Source organism: Chelonia mydas, chromosome 1, assembly GCF_015237465.2.
Source record: "Chelonia mydas isolate rCheMyd1 chromosome 1, rCheMyd1.pri.v2, whole genome shotgun sequence".
NCBI lineage: Eukaryota > Metazoa > Chordata > Testudines > Cheloniidae > Chelonia > Chelonia mydas.
The window spans coordinates 265,148,781-265,165,253 of record NC_057849.1 but is presented as its reverse complement, the minus strand read 5'-3'; the positions used below and the strand labels follow the sequence as shown (position 1 = coordinate 265,165,253).

Genomic DNA, 16,473 nt, shown 5'->3' with positions numbered 1-16,473 from the left:
TTACCACTGATTTCAGTGGGGCTAGGATCTTACCCTGTGTATTCAGTAAACTATTTTTAAGTTTTACAGTCAAGTAGAACAAGATGATACATTGCTGGGCACTGACCCTGGAAAATCTCTTCAGATTTAGTGCTTCATATTGTAATCCTTGTATTTTCAGATCCTCATCAAATGTCTAACAGTCCTGCAAGAAGTCCCAAGTTCTACCTTACAGAGGAAACAGACTGGTTGTTATGAAAGTATTCAGCATATGATAGCTTGCTCCTCCTTTTATGCAGCACAGGTATTTTCTTTAGTGTGTTTAGGACTATAGACTTAAGGCTCAGTAGATAACATGAAAAAATTAGACAAACCTTCATCTTACTGATCTGACCTTAAGAAAAGTTTGGCACTCTTGAATAAAAGCCTAAAGTGAGAAATAGTGGTATAAAATCTATTTACAGGCATATTTTGAATCAGCACATTTTAGTAATACTGTTATTGTTGAAATTTTAAAAATCAGAAACTTTATAAAGTAGTTTGTTCAGGGCATAGATTTATTTGTTACTTACTGGATGAAATCAGTGACCTCATTTTCATTTGTACTTTGTGATACCTAGATTTCAAACTTTACATTTTATTCTTTATTGGACTGTACGTTAGAAATGAAAAATCTTAGTTGTGGTATAATAGGTCATAAAATGGAGTGCTTATTTTTATAGTGTGAAATATCCCTATCTAGTCTAACAGATGACTCTTAGTGCCTTACTAGTAACAAATCTTAGTGTGGAAATTACCACTAGTCTACCTTCTGGTCCCACTATGATGGAAGGTAAACAGTTTTACATACAAGTTTCAGAGTAACAGCCGTGTTAGTCTGTATTCGTAAAAAGAAAAGGAGTACTTGTGGCACCTTAGAGACTAACCAGTTTATTTGAGCATGAGCTTTCGTGAGCTACAGCTCACTTCATCGGATGCATAGCATATCGTGGAAACTGCAGAAGACATTATATACACACAGAGACCATGAAACAAAACTTCCTCCCACCTCACTCCCCCGCTGGCAACAGCTTATCTAAAGTGATCCTCAAGTAGAGCCATTTCCAGCACAAATCCAGGTTCTCACCCTTCCCCCCCCCCCCCCCCCCACACACATACAAACTCACTCTCCTGCTGGCAACAGCCCATCCCCCTTTGAAACCCCTCTTTATAATGCGCATGATAATCAAGGTGGGTCACCTCCAGCACTAATCCAGGTTTTCTCACCCCCCCACACACACCCCCCCTTTTCCAAAAACCACACACACAAACTCATTCTCCTGCTGGCAACAGCTCATCTTACAATGTGCACAGCAATAATCCAAGTTTAACCAGAACGTCTTGGGGGGGGTTTTGCAGGAAAAAAACAAGGGGAGACAGGCTACCTTGCATAATGACTTAGCCACTCCCAGTCTCTATTCAAGCCCAAATTAATAGTATCCAATTTGCAAATGAATTCCAATTCAGCAGTTTCTCGCTGGAGTCTGGATTTGAAGTTTTTTTGCTTTAAGATAGCGACCCTCATGTCTGTGATTGCGTGACCAGAGAGATTGAAGTGTTCTCCGACTGGTTTATGAATGTTATAATTCTTGACATCTGATTTGTGTCCATTTATTCTTTTATGTAGAGACTGTCCAGTTTGACCAATATACATGGCAGAGGGGCATTGCTGGCACATGATGGCATATATCACATTGGTGGATGTGCAGGTGAACGAGCCTCTGATAGTGTGGCTGATGTTATTAGGCCCTGTGATGGTGTCCCCTGAATAGATATGTGGGCACAGTTGGCAACGGGCTTTGTTGCAAGGATAGGTTCCTGGGTTAGTGATTCTGTTGTGTGGTATGTGGTTGCTGGTGAGTATTTGCTTCAGGTTGGGGGGCTTTCTGTAGGCAAGGACTGGCCTGTCTCCCAAGATTTGTGAGAGTGTTGGGTCATCCTTCAGGATAGGTTGTAGATCCTTAATAATGCGTTGGAGGGGTTTTAGTTGGGGGCTGAAGATGACGGCTAGTGGTGTTCTGTTATTTTCTTTGTTAGGCCTGTCCTGTAGTAGGTGACTTCTGGGAACTCTTCTGGCTCTATCAATCTGTTTCTTCACTTCTGCAGGTGGGTATTGTAGTTGTAAGAATGCTTGATAGAGATCTTGTAGGTGTTTGTCTCTGTCTGAGGGGTTGGAGCAAATGCGGTTGTATCGCAGAGCTTGGCTGTAGACAATGGATCGTGTGGTGTGGTCAGGGTGAAAGCTGGAGGCATGTAGGTAGGAACAGCGGTCAGTAGGTTTCCGGTATGGGGTGGTGTTTATGTGATCATTGTTTATTAGCACTGTAGTGTCCAGGAAGTGGATCTCTTGTGTGGACTGGACCAGGCTGAGGTTGATGGTGGGATGGAAATTGTTGAAATCATGGTGGAGTTCCTCAAGGGCTTCTTTTCCATGGGTCCAGATGATGAAGATGTCATCAATATAGCGCAAGTAGAGTAGGGGCGTTAGGGGACCAGAGCTGAGGAAGCGTTGTTCTAAGTCAGCCATAAAAATGTTGGCATACTGTGGGGCCATGCGGGTACCCACAGCAGTGCCGCTGATCTGAAGGTATACATTGTCCCCAAATGTAAAATAGTTATGGGTAAGGACAAAGTCACAAAGTTCAGCCACCAGGTTAGCCGTGACATTATCGGGGATAGTGTTCTTGATGGCTTGTAGTCCATCTTTGTGTGGAATGTTGGTGTAGAGGGCTTCTACATCCATACTGGCCAGGATGGTGTTATCGGGAAGATCACTGATGGATTGTAGTTTCCTCAGGAAGTCAGTGGTGTCTCGAAGGTAGCTGGGAGTGCTGGTAGCGTAGGGCCTGAGGAGGGAGTCTACATAGCCAGACAATCCTGCTGTCAGGGTGCCAATGCCTGAGATGATGGGGCGCCCAGGATTTCCAGGTTTATGGATCTTGGGTAGTAGATAGAATATCCCAGGTCGGAGTTCCAGGGGTGTGTAACCTCTAACCCAGGAACCTATCCTTGCAACAAAGCCCGTTGCCAACTGTGCCCACATATCTATTCAGGGGACACCATCACAGGGCCTAATAACATCAGCCACACTATCAGAGGCTCGTTCACCTGCACATCCACCAAAGTGATATGCCATCATGTGCCAGCAATGCCCCTCTGCCATGTACATTGGTCAAACTGGACAGTCTCTGCGTAAAAGAATAAATGGACACAAATCAGATGTCAAGAATTATAACATTCATAAACCAGTCGGAGAACACTTCAATCTCTCTGGTCACGCGATTACAGACATGAAAGTTGCGATATTACAACAAAAAAAACTTCAAATCCAGACTCCAGCGAGAAACTGTTGAATTGGAATTCATTTGCAAATTGGATACAATTAACTTAGGCTTGAAGAGACTGGGAGTGGCTAAGTCATTATGCAAGGTAACCTATTTCCCCTTGTTTTTTCCTACCCCCTCCCTTCCTCAGACGTTCTTGTTAAACCCTGGATTTGTGCTGGAAATGGCCCACCTTGATCATCATACACATTGTAAGGAGAGTGATCACTTTAGATAAGCTATTACCAGCAGGAGAGTGGGGTGGGGGGAGGTATTTTTTCATGCTTTGTGTGTATAAAAAGATCTACACTTTCCACAGTATGCATCCGATGAAGTGAGCTGTAGCTCACGAAAGCTTATGCTCAAATAAATTGGTTAGTCTCTAAGGTGCCACAAGTACTCCTTTTCTTTTTGCGAATACAGACTAACATGGCTGTTACTCTGAAATATGCCCCTGACGTTCTTTGTTTACTTCAGTGGAGCTGCAGCTTCTCAGCACATTTGAATATTAGGCCACTTACTTTATTTAGATTCCTACATTAAAGTTAGGCTCCTAAACTCGTTACCCTAGTTTGAAAGTGTTGGTTTAGTAAATAGAAACTGGAACTAAGGCTGGAATTTTTAATGCATTTTATGTGCCTTAGTAGGGACAGAGGTGCCTAATTAAATCTTGAAGTGGAACATAGGCATACAATGATTTGTCAACATTTGATTCAAAGTGCCTGTAAGGCTGTGGAACATTTGGGGTGGATGGGTGATGCACCTAGTATTTTGAATTATGGGCCTGGTCAAGAGCACAATAGAGTATTTTTAAAGTAGGCGGGAAAGCACCTAGCCAGAGGAGGTTGCTGAAAAGTTAGACCAATTCAGGGCATACCGAAGTTGTTAGGTACTTGTGAAGAAGAGACTCTCTGCATTCCCCAGAGATAACACCTGGTAATGGAACAAAAGGGTTAGTGTGTACATATCAAATCAGATTTTCAAAGCAGCAATGTGCCTACTACAGCTTTGAAAAAAAAAATCTACATGCAAAAGAGGGTGTATAAACTGAGATTCATAACTACAGATTTAGAAACTTGGACAGGAAGATTTGAAAATTCTAATCTAAATTCTTCAAGTTTACAATTCCTCATCAATAAACTGATGTTATTGCACTGTACATTATTAAATGTGGAGTTTTAGTCATTGGCTAATATCTCTAATAGTCATATATTTCCCAGTTAAACAACGAAGGAAAAATGTAAATGTTACCTATTATGTGAAAAGAAAAAAAATTAATTAATAGATGTTTAACAGGTACTGCGTTCATGGAAAGAATATGAACTAGCATTAATTATTATTAACTATGGGAAAAAATTGTTGGATTCCTCACAAACATCCCAGGGACAGTCTAAATTCAGTAGTATTGAAGAAATGCAAACTGACACAGAAACAGAAGATGAGGTAATCTTTTTTTCATTTTCACTTTCTTTTCTATAAGTAGGATGTTGCATACTAGCACCTCATCAAAACATTGCTGATAGGAGAGTGTAAGAAATTTAAAGACATACATTCTTTAATATATCAGAGATCACATAGAAGATCACTTACATCCATGGAAAGTTGAAATTAATTTTAATCAAACAATTTTCATAGTTGAATACTGCACTTCATATCTTGTCTTCAGAAACACTATTGATGACAGAAATAAATAACTGGTGAAACTGCTGAGCTAAAGAAACGCTGAAAAAATAGTATCCCAAGTTTACTGAACTGGAGAAAAACTTAGCTTTCTCATTGCTGCTGCTGCACGTCTTCAGAGGTGCTGTTGATGGCACCTTCCTTCCCCACAAACCACTTCATCCCTCTCAGACTTGAGTGCATTTCTGCCTGGGGCTGCAAGAGAACAACACAGGGATTGGCTCTGGATATGCCCTCCCTTGAGGTTATCATGCAGTCGGAGTACTTCACAGGCTCGAGTGAACCTTGCAATCATCAGTAATGTTGATGATCCTCTGGAGGTGTGGGCTCTTATCAGCTTTCCTCAAAGAGACATAAAATATACCATTGTTCCTCCCTTTGTCTCTCACTCTTGAAGGTGATGATTTAAAGCCCTTCTCAGGAAGGAAAAAGATGGTGTCAAAGTTACATGGCTAGCTGCACCTATGTCCCATTTTTGGTCTCTCTGAGAGCACCTCCTCAAGTGTTGGGCCTTGCGCCTTCGTCTGTTCCAGGGTGGGGAATTCTGCAATTCCACTTTCCCACTGGGCCCTTGGCGACAGTAACTGGTGTATCAATTGTGCTTACCCTATGGGACTGACCGAGTTCAGGTACTTGTTTTGCTTCCCTTCACGAGTCTGAGAGCAGGGATGTACAGTGACCAGACAGATTTTTTTAATCTAAAGTACTATTTATCAGGAGGAACAAAGGATTTAGAAAAAAGGATTTTAAAACAGTCTACAGACTTCTTTCTTACCTGCAGGCTTACTACCTCTGATAGTAGTGTAGGAAGGTCTAGCATCTTCAAAAAGAACAGGAATACTTGTGGTACCTTAGAGACTAAACAAATTTATTAGAGCATACGCTTCATGGGCTTCAGCCCCCTTCATCGGATGCATAGAATGGACATATAGTAAGAAGACAGAGATATAGATATATCTCTATCTTATATACAGAGAAGGTGGAAGTTGCCATACAAACTGTAAGAGGCTAATTAATTAAGATGAGCTATTATCAGCAGGATTAAAAAAACACTTTAGTGATAATCAAGATGGCCCATTTAGACAGTTGACAAGGTAGTGTGAGGATACTTAGCATGGGGAAAGAGATTCAGTGTGTAATGACCCAGCCACTCCCAGTCTCTATTCAAACCCAAGTTAATGGTATCTAGTTTGTATATTAATTCAAGCTCAGCAGTTTCTCGCTGGAGTCTGTTTTTGAAGCTTTTCTGTTGCAAAATTGCCACCCTTAAATCTTTTACTGAGTGGCCAGAGAAGTTGAAGTGTTCTCTTACCAGTTTTTGACTGTTATGATTCCTGATGTCAGATTTGTGTCCATTTATTCTTCTGCGTAGAGACTGTCCGGTTTGGCTAATGTACATGGCAGAGGGGCATTGCTGGCACATGATGCCATATATCACATTGGTAGATGTGCAGTGAACAAGCCCTTGATGGCGTGGCTAATGTGATTAGGTCCTATGATGATGTCACTTGAATAAATATGTGGACAGAGTTGGCATTGGGCTTTGTTGCAAGGATGGGTTCCTGGGTTAGTGTTTTTGTTGTGTGGTTGCTGGAGAGTATTTGCTTCAGTATTTCTCCTGCTGATAATAGCTCATCTTAACTAATCAGCCTCTTACAGTTTGTATGGCAACTTCCACCTTCTCTATATATAAGATAGATCTCTCTATCTATATCTTCTTACTATATGTTCCATTCTATGCATCCGATGAATTGGGCTGTAGCCCACAAAAGCTTATGCTCTAATAAATTTGTTAGTCTCTAAGGTCCCACAAGTACTCCTGTTCTTTTTGCCGATACAAACTAACACGGCTGCTACTCTGAAACCTAGCATCTTCAGACACTCCAGTGGGTGCTTTTGTCTGTGCCTGGTTCCCCCCACACAGCTGCCCCTTGTTAAAGAGCATTCCTTTTAAAATCTGCCAGAAGTCTTTTGATCTCTTGTGTTTGAAGGCTTGTTTTGTCCTGATACAAACCAATCTTCCAAGTTAATAGTCCTGGCATTGTCCTTTAACAGCCTTCAACTGTTTGTGGAAAGGTGGCCTGTCCAGAGCCATTCTTTCCCTTCCTGACAGCTTCATGTTGTATTAAGTCATTATAGTCCTATAAACCTCCCCCCACCAAATAAGCATGTCAACAGAGAGTATTCATAAATTATGACAGAGCATCTCCAGGTCAGTCACTGATGGTATGAAAAGTGCTGACTCAAATCTGTGGACTACAACTCTCTACCCTTGGACTGTGATATTTAAGAGCTAAGGAGAGAGGGCTTTTGGATTTTTATACTTATTGTCCACTGAAAAAACCCCTACTGAGCATAACAGCAGTTGATACCATAAATGGTCAGGTCAGCCCAAATTAGCCTCTGCAATTGGTGCTTCCTATCTGAGGGATATTCCCTCATTTGTAGCTACATCCTGTTAGTAGTAGTACTGCAGTTGAGCCTGGGGATCCTAGCAAAGGTCAGGACCCTGTTATGCTTGGCACAGTACAAACAGTCCTAGCTCTGAAGAGCTTACAACCTAAATAGAGAAGATAGTCAAAAGGTTGGAGGGAATAGATACAATATACAGGTAACTGTCTTGTTAGTTCCACAACTTTCTCTTTTTTTTTTTTGCCTGTTTAATTTGGGCAGGGGGGAGGGAAGAGAAGAGGAGAAAGGAATTAGCTGAAAAGACAGATAAGGAAAGTAGATGGAACATTAAAAGGAGGGGGAAGGATGAGGGTTATGGAGGGCAGGTGAAGTCAAGCCGAAATGAAGAGCCTGAAGGAGAGGTTGGAGGAAGTAGGAGCAAACAGCCAGTCAGCACAGGGGGAAGAACGTCCAGAAAGAAAGTTGTACAAACGATTTGGACAAGGATGACATCAGAGTCACCGGGTCCCTGATTCAGCTTTTTTTACCTCTGCTATTGCTGACGGTTTCTGGCTGCCTTCTCCCAGCAGTTCCCCCACCCCCGCCAAAGCATACAAAATGTGTCGGCTTTCTGAAGAAAACTTAAGTTTTGTCAAAAAAAATCAAATGTCCAAAATCCTAAAAGTTTTTGATTTCTGTCCAAAAACCAAAATATTTTCTCCAAAATCTGAAGTATTTCTATTCAAATATGCTGTTGGGGTGCTTTGTGAATGCCTTAGGTGTCCATTCTTCTCTCTGGGCTCCTTAGCAGGACTACAGCTTCCACAATGCTCTGTAAACACAGACCTCCCTAATACTCTGCCTCCCCTCACCAAGTGAGGAGTAGAAGGCATTTCATGGGAGATATAATTTGACTAATAATTAGATTTCTCCCTGTAGCTATATGAGACTCACCCGGCAGAGTCTCCTGCAGGTCATCAGCCTGTCAGCTGGTGTCTTGCCTGTTGCTGGCCCCCCCCCATGTCCCTCTTTGACCCCAGTGCCCCTTTCCCTTGGGTCCTGCCCCTTGGCAGTACCCCCACAGTCTCTGGGTCATCAAATATCAGGGTTGGAAGGGACTTCAGAAGGCCATCTACTCTAGCCCCCTGCTCAAAGCAGGACCAATCCCCAATATTTGCCCCAGATCCCTAAATGGCCCCCTCAAGGATTGAACTCACAACCCTGGGTTTAGTAGGCCAATGCTAAACCACTGAGCTATCCCTCCCCCCATCCCCACCTCACCTCAGTAGATGGCTACTGCCAGTCACCACCTAGCCCCCATTCACTGGGGCGGACTGCAGTGTACAAGCCACTCATCACAGGCAAGGGGGGGTTTGGACTTGCTACCTCAGCCTAAAACAGAGTACTGGGGTTGGAACAGGGCAGCCCAAGGGTAGGCGATCTGCCAGGCTTCCAGCCTGGAGTTTTCCAGCTCCTCTGGCCTTTCCCAGCCCTGCATCTACTCTGGTAGTCTCTCCACAGCTAAAGAAGACTCTGTCTGAGCATCTGGCTCACAGCCCTTTTATAAGGGCCAGCTGTGGTCTGTTTGGGGTGTGGCCCCAGCTGTGCCTACTTCCCCAATCAGCCTGGGAGCTACTTGCCCCCAGCCACAGTCCTCTCCTGGGCTGTTTTAAGCCCCTCCGGGCAGCAGTGGGTGACCACCCCGCTACACTCCCTTACTGGGAGTGGAGCAGTTAGCTTATCCCACCCAAATGAAATACGTCAATCAAGCTTCTGACCATGACACTGTGAGAATCACAGAACATGTCAATTAGCTGCTTCAGTGCCTTAATAAAGGGAATAAGTGACTCCCGAGATGACTGAATGTCATTCAGACAGGAAAGAAATATACAACTCAAAGCAACTACTTTCTAACTGAGCTCTGAAGTGGATCTGTTAGCTAGCGAGAGAAACCGGGCACAGTTGGTTCCAAAGGTCACTCCCTCAGCCTTATAAAAACACTTCTCAGAAGTGACAAAAGCCCATCTTGACAAACTATAGGGAACAACCTCAATGCTGCAACCGACACATTGTAAGCAGCCTGCCACCGCCAGCAGAACTGACAGATGGGCAGAAGATTCTCTTGTTTACCCAAGTTGCCACACAAATACAAACAAGTTATCTCCCCATGCAAATGACTCACATGTTAGCCTTTGGACGGTAGTATTGGTGCAGGATGTGTGTCCCCAGCAGATGCGGAAAATTAGAGGCCCATGAGAGAGCTCCCTTTCATCAGGTCAGTAATATTTTGTTACAGAATTTTTTTCTGCAGCACGCTTAGATAGTGCAAGCTGCCGTGTTATCAGCATCCTGGACTTTTAAGGGTTTGCAAGGGACAGGAAACGACAAGTATTTTTAAGTATATTTCCCCCTAAATATGTTTTAAAAAATTACGGTTCTGGCAAGATCCTAAGTCATTTTAACTTTCTCTTTTGGTTTAGTTTCATTATACCCAAATAATTCAATATACAGAAAGTTGATATCTGTAAATCACAATTTACATAAAGTTTATTTCATATCTGAAGTTGTCACTGGAAAAAATTACATTAAAACATAAACAAACATTAGGACACCAAACAGGGAATTAAGAGACTTGGGGTTTATTCCTGGCTCTGCCATTGACCTGCTGTCTACAGCTACATAAATTCTAAGTATTAATAATTTATAACTTGATATTCTTAGAGTCCTTACAGTAAAAGGAAGTCACAAGCAGCTGCAGTTGAAAAAGCAGCTGAGAACCTAGCAGCTCTGGAATCAAACCTCCTCAAATTGACAAGACCAGGTAGATGTTTTAGCAAAGTATTTTTTACCTTCTCTCTACTGTTTCTCATGGTTTTGCATTCAAGAATGGTTTTGCCAAATAAGTGCTTGTGCGTTCTTTGGCTCTTTTTAAGAGGGAAAATGAGGGATGCAATATAACAAACCAAATATATGATTTCTGTTGCTTCATTTAGGTTGGTAGTAACATACGGCATTGTTTTCACCAAGTCTTTGCTTCCTTTCAATATCTCATTCCTCATTAACAACTACGGTTGCTGCATTCAAGCAAATACACTACTTAAAAGCTCTATCAGTTGCATTGGGGCTCTACGCTATATTCTACCTCAAGCTGTTCAGACTGCCTGTATGTTTTTTTTCAGAGCAATCTAGTTTGAGAATCTAATGACTTACGGCCATTCTGAATTTAAAGTTCCTGCAGCAGTAAATTTTAGTAAATATAATTGACCCAATCCATAAAAATACTAAATTTTAAAAGTCTAGTCTTTCAGAGTCTATTAGTGAACTACAGTCACTAATTACTAGTCACATGTGACTCTTTGGTCATTGTCTTTTTCATTTGTATACTACCTAGCACAGTAGAGCCATACAAGTACATACATAATTCATAACTGAAATGTTTAGCTGCTCCTTATACTGGATCAGATAAGGAAGGATTATTTGTCCAGCTATGCCGAAAGGAGGACAGGAGACATCTGACCTGAGTTTAATCAGGCTGCAAGTGTATTATTAGATGTGTGGTACTTCCTGGCAGATAAAAGTGTACAGTGCAGGTAACCCCATGTTTATTCTGTAATACCAGGGGGACTTCTTCCAGCTCCCCTTCCTTTTCCATCCAGGTTCCTCCAGCAAATCCATTGCCTGGACCTTACCATCCGCCCCCCTCGTAACAGGGTTATGGTGGGCTATAAAAATGTGTGTGTGGGGGGGAGGTAATGGCTCCCTACTGTATCAATCATAAGAGTTCCCAACCGCCCCCCATTTGTTCCTTTTAACGAACCCTCTTTTTAAGTCCTTCTCCAAGCCATTTATCCAGTCACTGTATACCTTTCCTATGGAGTACCTGCACTGAACATCTGCCACAAGGAGGTGCCAGCAATTAGCTTGGCTGCCTCCCCCCAACCCAAGCCCACCTGGGTTCCCAGACATCTCTCACTGCCCCAGCCAAAACAAATGGGCTCCAAAGCTTTACAGGGGAACCCCATCCTCCCTCAATAATTTGGTGCCCCCAGGATGTCCAAATTGGTGAGCTTTTTATGACCAAGGAATTCCCCCCCTCCCGTTAGCATTTGTCATGTCTTGTCCACAAGGTGGCGCCCCATGGCTCCCCGCCAGACCCTTTGTTAATGCATGTTCGACAACAAGTCCCTTCTTGTTCTGGGCAGTAATTGAACCCCTTTACGCATTCCCAAATAGTTTTTCCAAGGTGTGCCATATCATGTCAGTGACTGCTGTGGCGCACAGCAGTGGCATCAGCTGGCCCAATAAATGCTTCTCCTTCCATGCCAATGCAGGCTCGCCCTGTCACTGAACCCTGGTTCCCAGGCCACTAGAACGTACACCTATGTGCTTAAACACCCCCGCCCAATCCTGTGCCCACAGAGCCACACCACCGCCTCCAGGGCCAGTCTTCCAACATCTGGAATGAAATCTCAACATGTTAATGTTGACTCACCACCCAAGGTTGCACACATGTATCCTATGTTTCTGAATGCCAATGCCCGATTGCCAGAATTGCCTATGCCCCCATACTCAGCTGCACCGCTGCTGGGCAGAACCAAGCTTACAGCTTTTCTGTAAGATAACAGATGCTCCCAAGCCTCCTTGATCAGTTGACCATCGCAAGTTTAATATACCTGCTTGTCCCTGACAGTGTACATCACACAACTCCAAGCCCCGCTCTCCCTCTCCCAGCCCCCCAGTGCACCTACAGAACCCAGGCATTAGTTCACTGATCCCAAAAGCACCAAAATTGCTATTAAGAAAGCTGCTTTGAGCAAGGGCACTTAGATTCCTCAGAATGTGAACTGTGATGTCCCTCAGCCTGCTCTGTGTAAAGGGGAGGCTTCAGATGCAGAGCTGCCCCTTTTAAACCCTTCATTCCCATGGGATGAATCAGCGACCATGCTGACCCTTTTTGCAGCAGTTTTCCTCTTCTCTCCTCAAAGCACTGTTCCCTTCATTTGGCCAGCCAGGTAAATACCCACTCACCCTGCTTAAAGGTGCTGTGCGCTCATTCTCTTTCACATTCCTTGAATAGAGTACATATCTCAGCCTTATTTGAAGATTTGTTTCTTCATCTCAATCATTTTCTGTCCTTATTAATTCTTTTGTTTTAAAAGGTGAATTTAGTGATTAGAAAAAGTGTCAGTCTCTTCCTCTGTTCATTTCCAGAATCTCTCTTCTTCACTTCTTCCCCTACTTTTAGAGGCTTGAGTGGGAGAAATACACAGAATACATTTTTATTCACCACTCTTTCAGCTGCTCTCCAGGAGAAGGTAGAGATGAGCTACAAGTTGCTGTCCAAACACGAGCTGGAAAAGCAGGGAGTTCTGTGCCCTGGCTGATTTCCCTGTGACAGGCCTGCTGTACTCCTCAGGAGAATTATCCTCCCATCAAGGCCGCCTCAGGTCTTGTAGGAGCATAGCTGCTCCTTTCTGTGCCATTCCTAGTCATCTTTGGGTTGCTGCAGCAGCAACAGCGTCTTGCTTTCAAGTACATCCTCTGCTACCCCAGGTGCAGCTGCTTATATGTGACGTTGTCTGTACAAGCCTAACACAATTGCAGCTCCATTGTCAATAGCCAAAAAGGGAGTTCTTGTAGATAAAGTGTCACTAACTGGCAACATTTTGTCCACCATATTGTCTATACATGCTCTGAGCACGACTAGTCAACATGGTGGCTGAAATCATTGGTTGCCACTGATGCCTTGTCTGCTTTGAAGTTTGTTGTTGCAAACCGTGGTAGCAATGGTTGAAAATACCAGGGGTGAGGGAAATGTTCACCCCAGAAAGTTGCTCTTTTTTGAACAATTACAAACTTGTTTACATTTCACTGCCTTTTTAATTCCGTAATGGCTTGTTCAATTAAACAAATGGTGCAGCCTGCATTAAAAATGAAAATATTTAGGTTATAAATTTGTTTGTGTGCCAAGTTTAGGTGAGGGTTAGATGAGGCTGAGAATAGGACCTGAAATGGAAATCCTGATTAAAACTCTAACTCTGGAGTCATTACTGATGGTTCCATATTAATTACAAATCTGACCTTCTTATACTTCCTTGCATGTTGGCAATGAAAATATCTCTAACAAATGGAAAGAGAAAGCACAGCAATCCAATTAAATATGTAGCTCAGCTAGGTCCTGATCCCGCCACTTTTTCCACAGAGATGGACGCATGGTCTCATGCAGAACAAGTTGTAGGATTGGGGCCTTACTGAAGTATGCAAGTTAAATTCAAATTAAATAGCTCTTTAATAAAATACTGTACCATGTTAAAGAAGACTGCATTTTGATCAACAATTTGATGTGCAGTACTTGATAGCCAAAGTGCTTCTAAAGTGTGGTGCTTGGTAATGCAGGTGTATCTGCAACATTTAAATGAATAAACAAAATCTAAAGCAGAAAAGTTCAAGATAAAGGAACATTTACAAATCTTTGGTTAGGAAAAAGGATATTCAGAATAAAAGACATAATACAAAGCAATAGACAAGCCTCTCGTTGACTGCATTTATAACTAATGTTAGATGCCCTGCTAACAGCTATCCAAATGAATACAGTTAGGTCATCTAGCACAATGTGCTCTATGCTAGAGCACATTATTAACAAATATGGTAACAAAAACCACTTTGAGGGAAACTCTTGTAAGTGGATCTACACTGTGAAGCATCCCCCTGATGACGATCTAAGAGGGAAATTGGGGCAAGAACTGAATGTGCCTGTTTCACTAGAAACTTGGGAAACCATCTGCCACAACAAAAAGGATAATTCAGGCTCTCCCTCTCTTGAAGATTTTCTCAAATTAAAATTTTAAGCAGACACTGTTGGACCCCAAAATGCTTATTCACAGCTGATCTTGTCAAACACACCAAAGGGAAGTGGAGACAGAGAGCCAGTTTTTCCTATGCCACTTTCTAAAAGTGCATAGTGTATTACTGAAGCAGTATATTTAAAGCACTTCCATCAGTGCTGGGTATTAACTCTCCACATTCGTTCAGATTGTGTCTGTTGATTGTATTAGAAGAGTTAGTGCTTGTAATCAACATCAAGAAATTGTTGCATCCTCTTTTTTCTAGTGTCTAAAAGGATCTTTTCCAGATGATGAAAATAGATGCTGCTTCCTCCTCAGCTGGCTTAAAGAGCTAGCTATCCCAGCACTAAGCAAGAAACTAACTTGAACTAACAGGAACAACTAGAAAAGATACAATCTCTGATCATGTATGAAAGACATACATGCCATAGTAATTATGGCATCTAAGTCTTATGCCAGTTCTTTCCCCACATTCCTATCTCTGTTTCATTTAATTTTTACCCTTTTTATTTCTAGGAAAGGCGTTGTCTTGTAGATCCTTTTTGGGTTTAGGTACATAATATATTCTTGTAGACTACTGTCAAATATGTGTACTTCAGTAAGACAGAAAATAGTCTATAGGTATTGGCAAGATATGTCTGAAAAATTGCACTTGGTCTTGCTATATAGCTATCTGCTTGTATTTGTGTATGGAAAATACAGGTAAAGTTTTAAAAAAGAAAAGCAAAAATCTTCATTAGTGCAATATGTAAAAAAAACCTGAAATATAACTTTGAATTTATAGACTTGGGCATCTTAAATCAGCTGAGAGTAAAATAAATAGCTTGGAAAAGTAAAGTCTTTACCTGAATCATGCTATTATAACAGCAAATTGCATAGCATAATCATTAACATAGATAATGTATATGGGAGAGGAAGGATAGTCTAGTGGTGGAGCACTGGCCTGAGACTTGGGAGACCCATGTTCAGTTCTTTGGTCTGCCACAGACTTCCTGTGTGACCTTGATCAAGTCACTTAGTCTCTTTGTGCCTCGGTTCATCATTTATAAAGTGGGAATAATAGCACTGCTCTGCCTCACAAAAGTATTAAGATAAATACATTGAAGATTGTGAGGTGCTCAGAGGTATTGCAATGGTGGCTATACCTAAAATAGGTATTGTTGCTCATTTGGCCTGAGATGTTAGCCCCTGTTCCATTAGAAGGAAAAATTGATGATACAAGCCAGGTATATTCTTTGATGTATAATCCTGCTTTTCTGAACTCAGTGGAAAAAACAGCAGGCAGTTTCTTTTCTCAAAAATCCCTCAGGGTGCCTCTCCAAGAAGCTCTGTCTATCTGCTTCCCTTCAGTGCCCTGCTCACAGCTGCTTCTCCAGCTTTCTGTGGACTTTCTGCTCTAACACACAGAGACAGACTGCAAACACAAAGTCTTAACCCCTGATTCTTGAATCCACAAACTCCTCAGCCCATACTCTCAACCCTGATCAGTCTTGCCTGAGGTCTGGTGTTGCTTTTGTCTAAAATCTTATTGTGATGAGTGGGGGGATCCCATCAAGCGCAGGGTGAGTTCATCCCATCCTTGGAGTTGCCCTCTGCCTCTGGACAGTGAGTCCTAGGGGTCAAAGTCAACAGAGTTACCCTGATCCGTAAGGCTATATGGCCTTGTGGCCAAAGTCTATATAATCACCCTGATCCACAGGGTAGTAGCGCCTCATGCTGATTGAGTGAGGTAGCCCTTCTCTTCAGGGCAACAAGGCTTAAGAGCCGGAGTCCATAGAATTACCCTGGTTCACAGGGCAGCGAGGCCTAGTGGCCAGTGTCACTAGAACTACTATTCCAGGCTCACAGGGCAGTGAGGCCTTGCAGCCAGAGTTAATAGTGATACCCTGGGTTTGTAGGGCAGTGAGGCCTAGCAACTAAAGTCAATAGAGATACCCTGGGTTTGCCTCCAGGCAGGGCTGTGTGGCCCACTGGCCAGTTGGGGTGGGTGGCAGCCAGGCTAGGGGACCCGGGCCTTCCCTGCTCCACCACATCCGAGCCCAGGGCTCTGTCAGTGGCAAGTGTGTCCACCGCTGCATCAGCAGGGATCCATCCACAACATGCTGACTATCTTGGGGACAATGGCTAGTCCCCCCGGGCTACATCCTACCATGATACTTGTGGTGGTGGTGGTGGTGGTCTGTGCATCTCCGGGTTCCTTGGCCTGTGCAACTCCC

The 16,473-nt window shown here is 42.9% G+C and overlaps 1 protein-coding gene across 4 annotated transcripts in view; it reads left to right on the top strand.

The window, feature by feature from the left end:
• The window catches only part of CFAP54 (cilia and flagella associated protein 54), a 211,857-nt gene that overhangs the window by 81,066 nt on the left and 114,318 nt on the right, over positions 1–16,473 (top strand). For 3 of the 4 annotated variants that reach the window (XM_043545723.1, XM_043545720.1, XM_043545718.1), the window contains exons 27-30: positions 161–283; positions 4,638–4,784; positions 10,134–10,233; positions 14,774–14,809. In XM_043545723.1, the coding sequence (XP_043401658.1) occupies positions 161–283; positions 4,638–4,784; positions 10,134–10,233; positions 14,774–14,809 (406 nt within the window). The remainder of the gene's footprint in view (positions 1–160; positions 284–4,637; positions 4,785–10,133; positions 10,234–14,773; positions 14,810–16,473) is intronic. The other variant, XM_037884774.2, reaches the window with a different exon arrangement.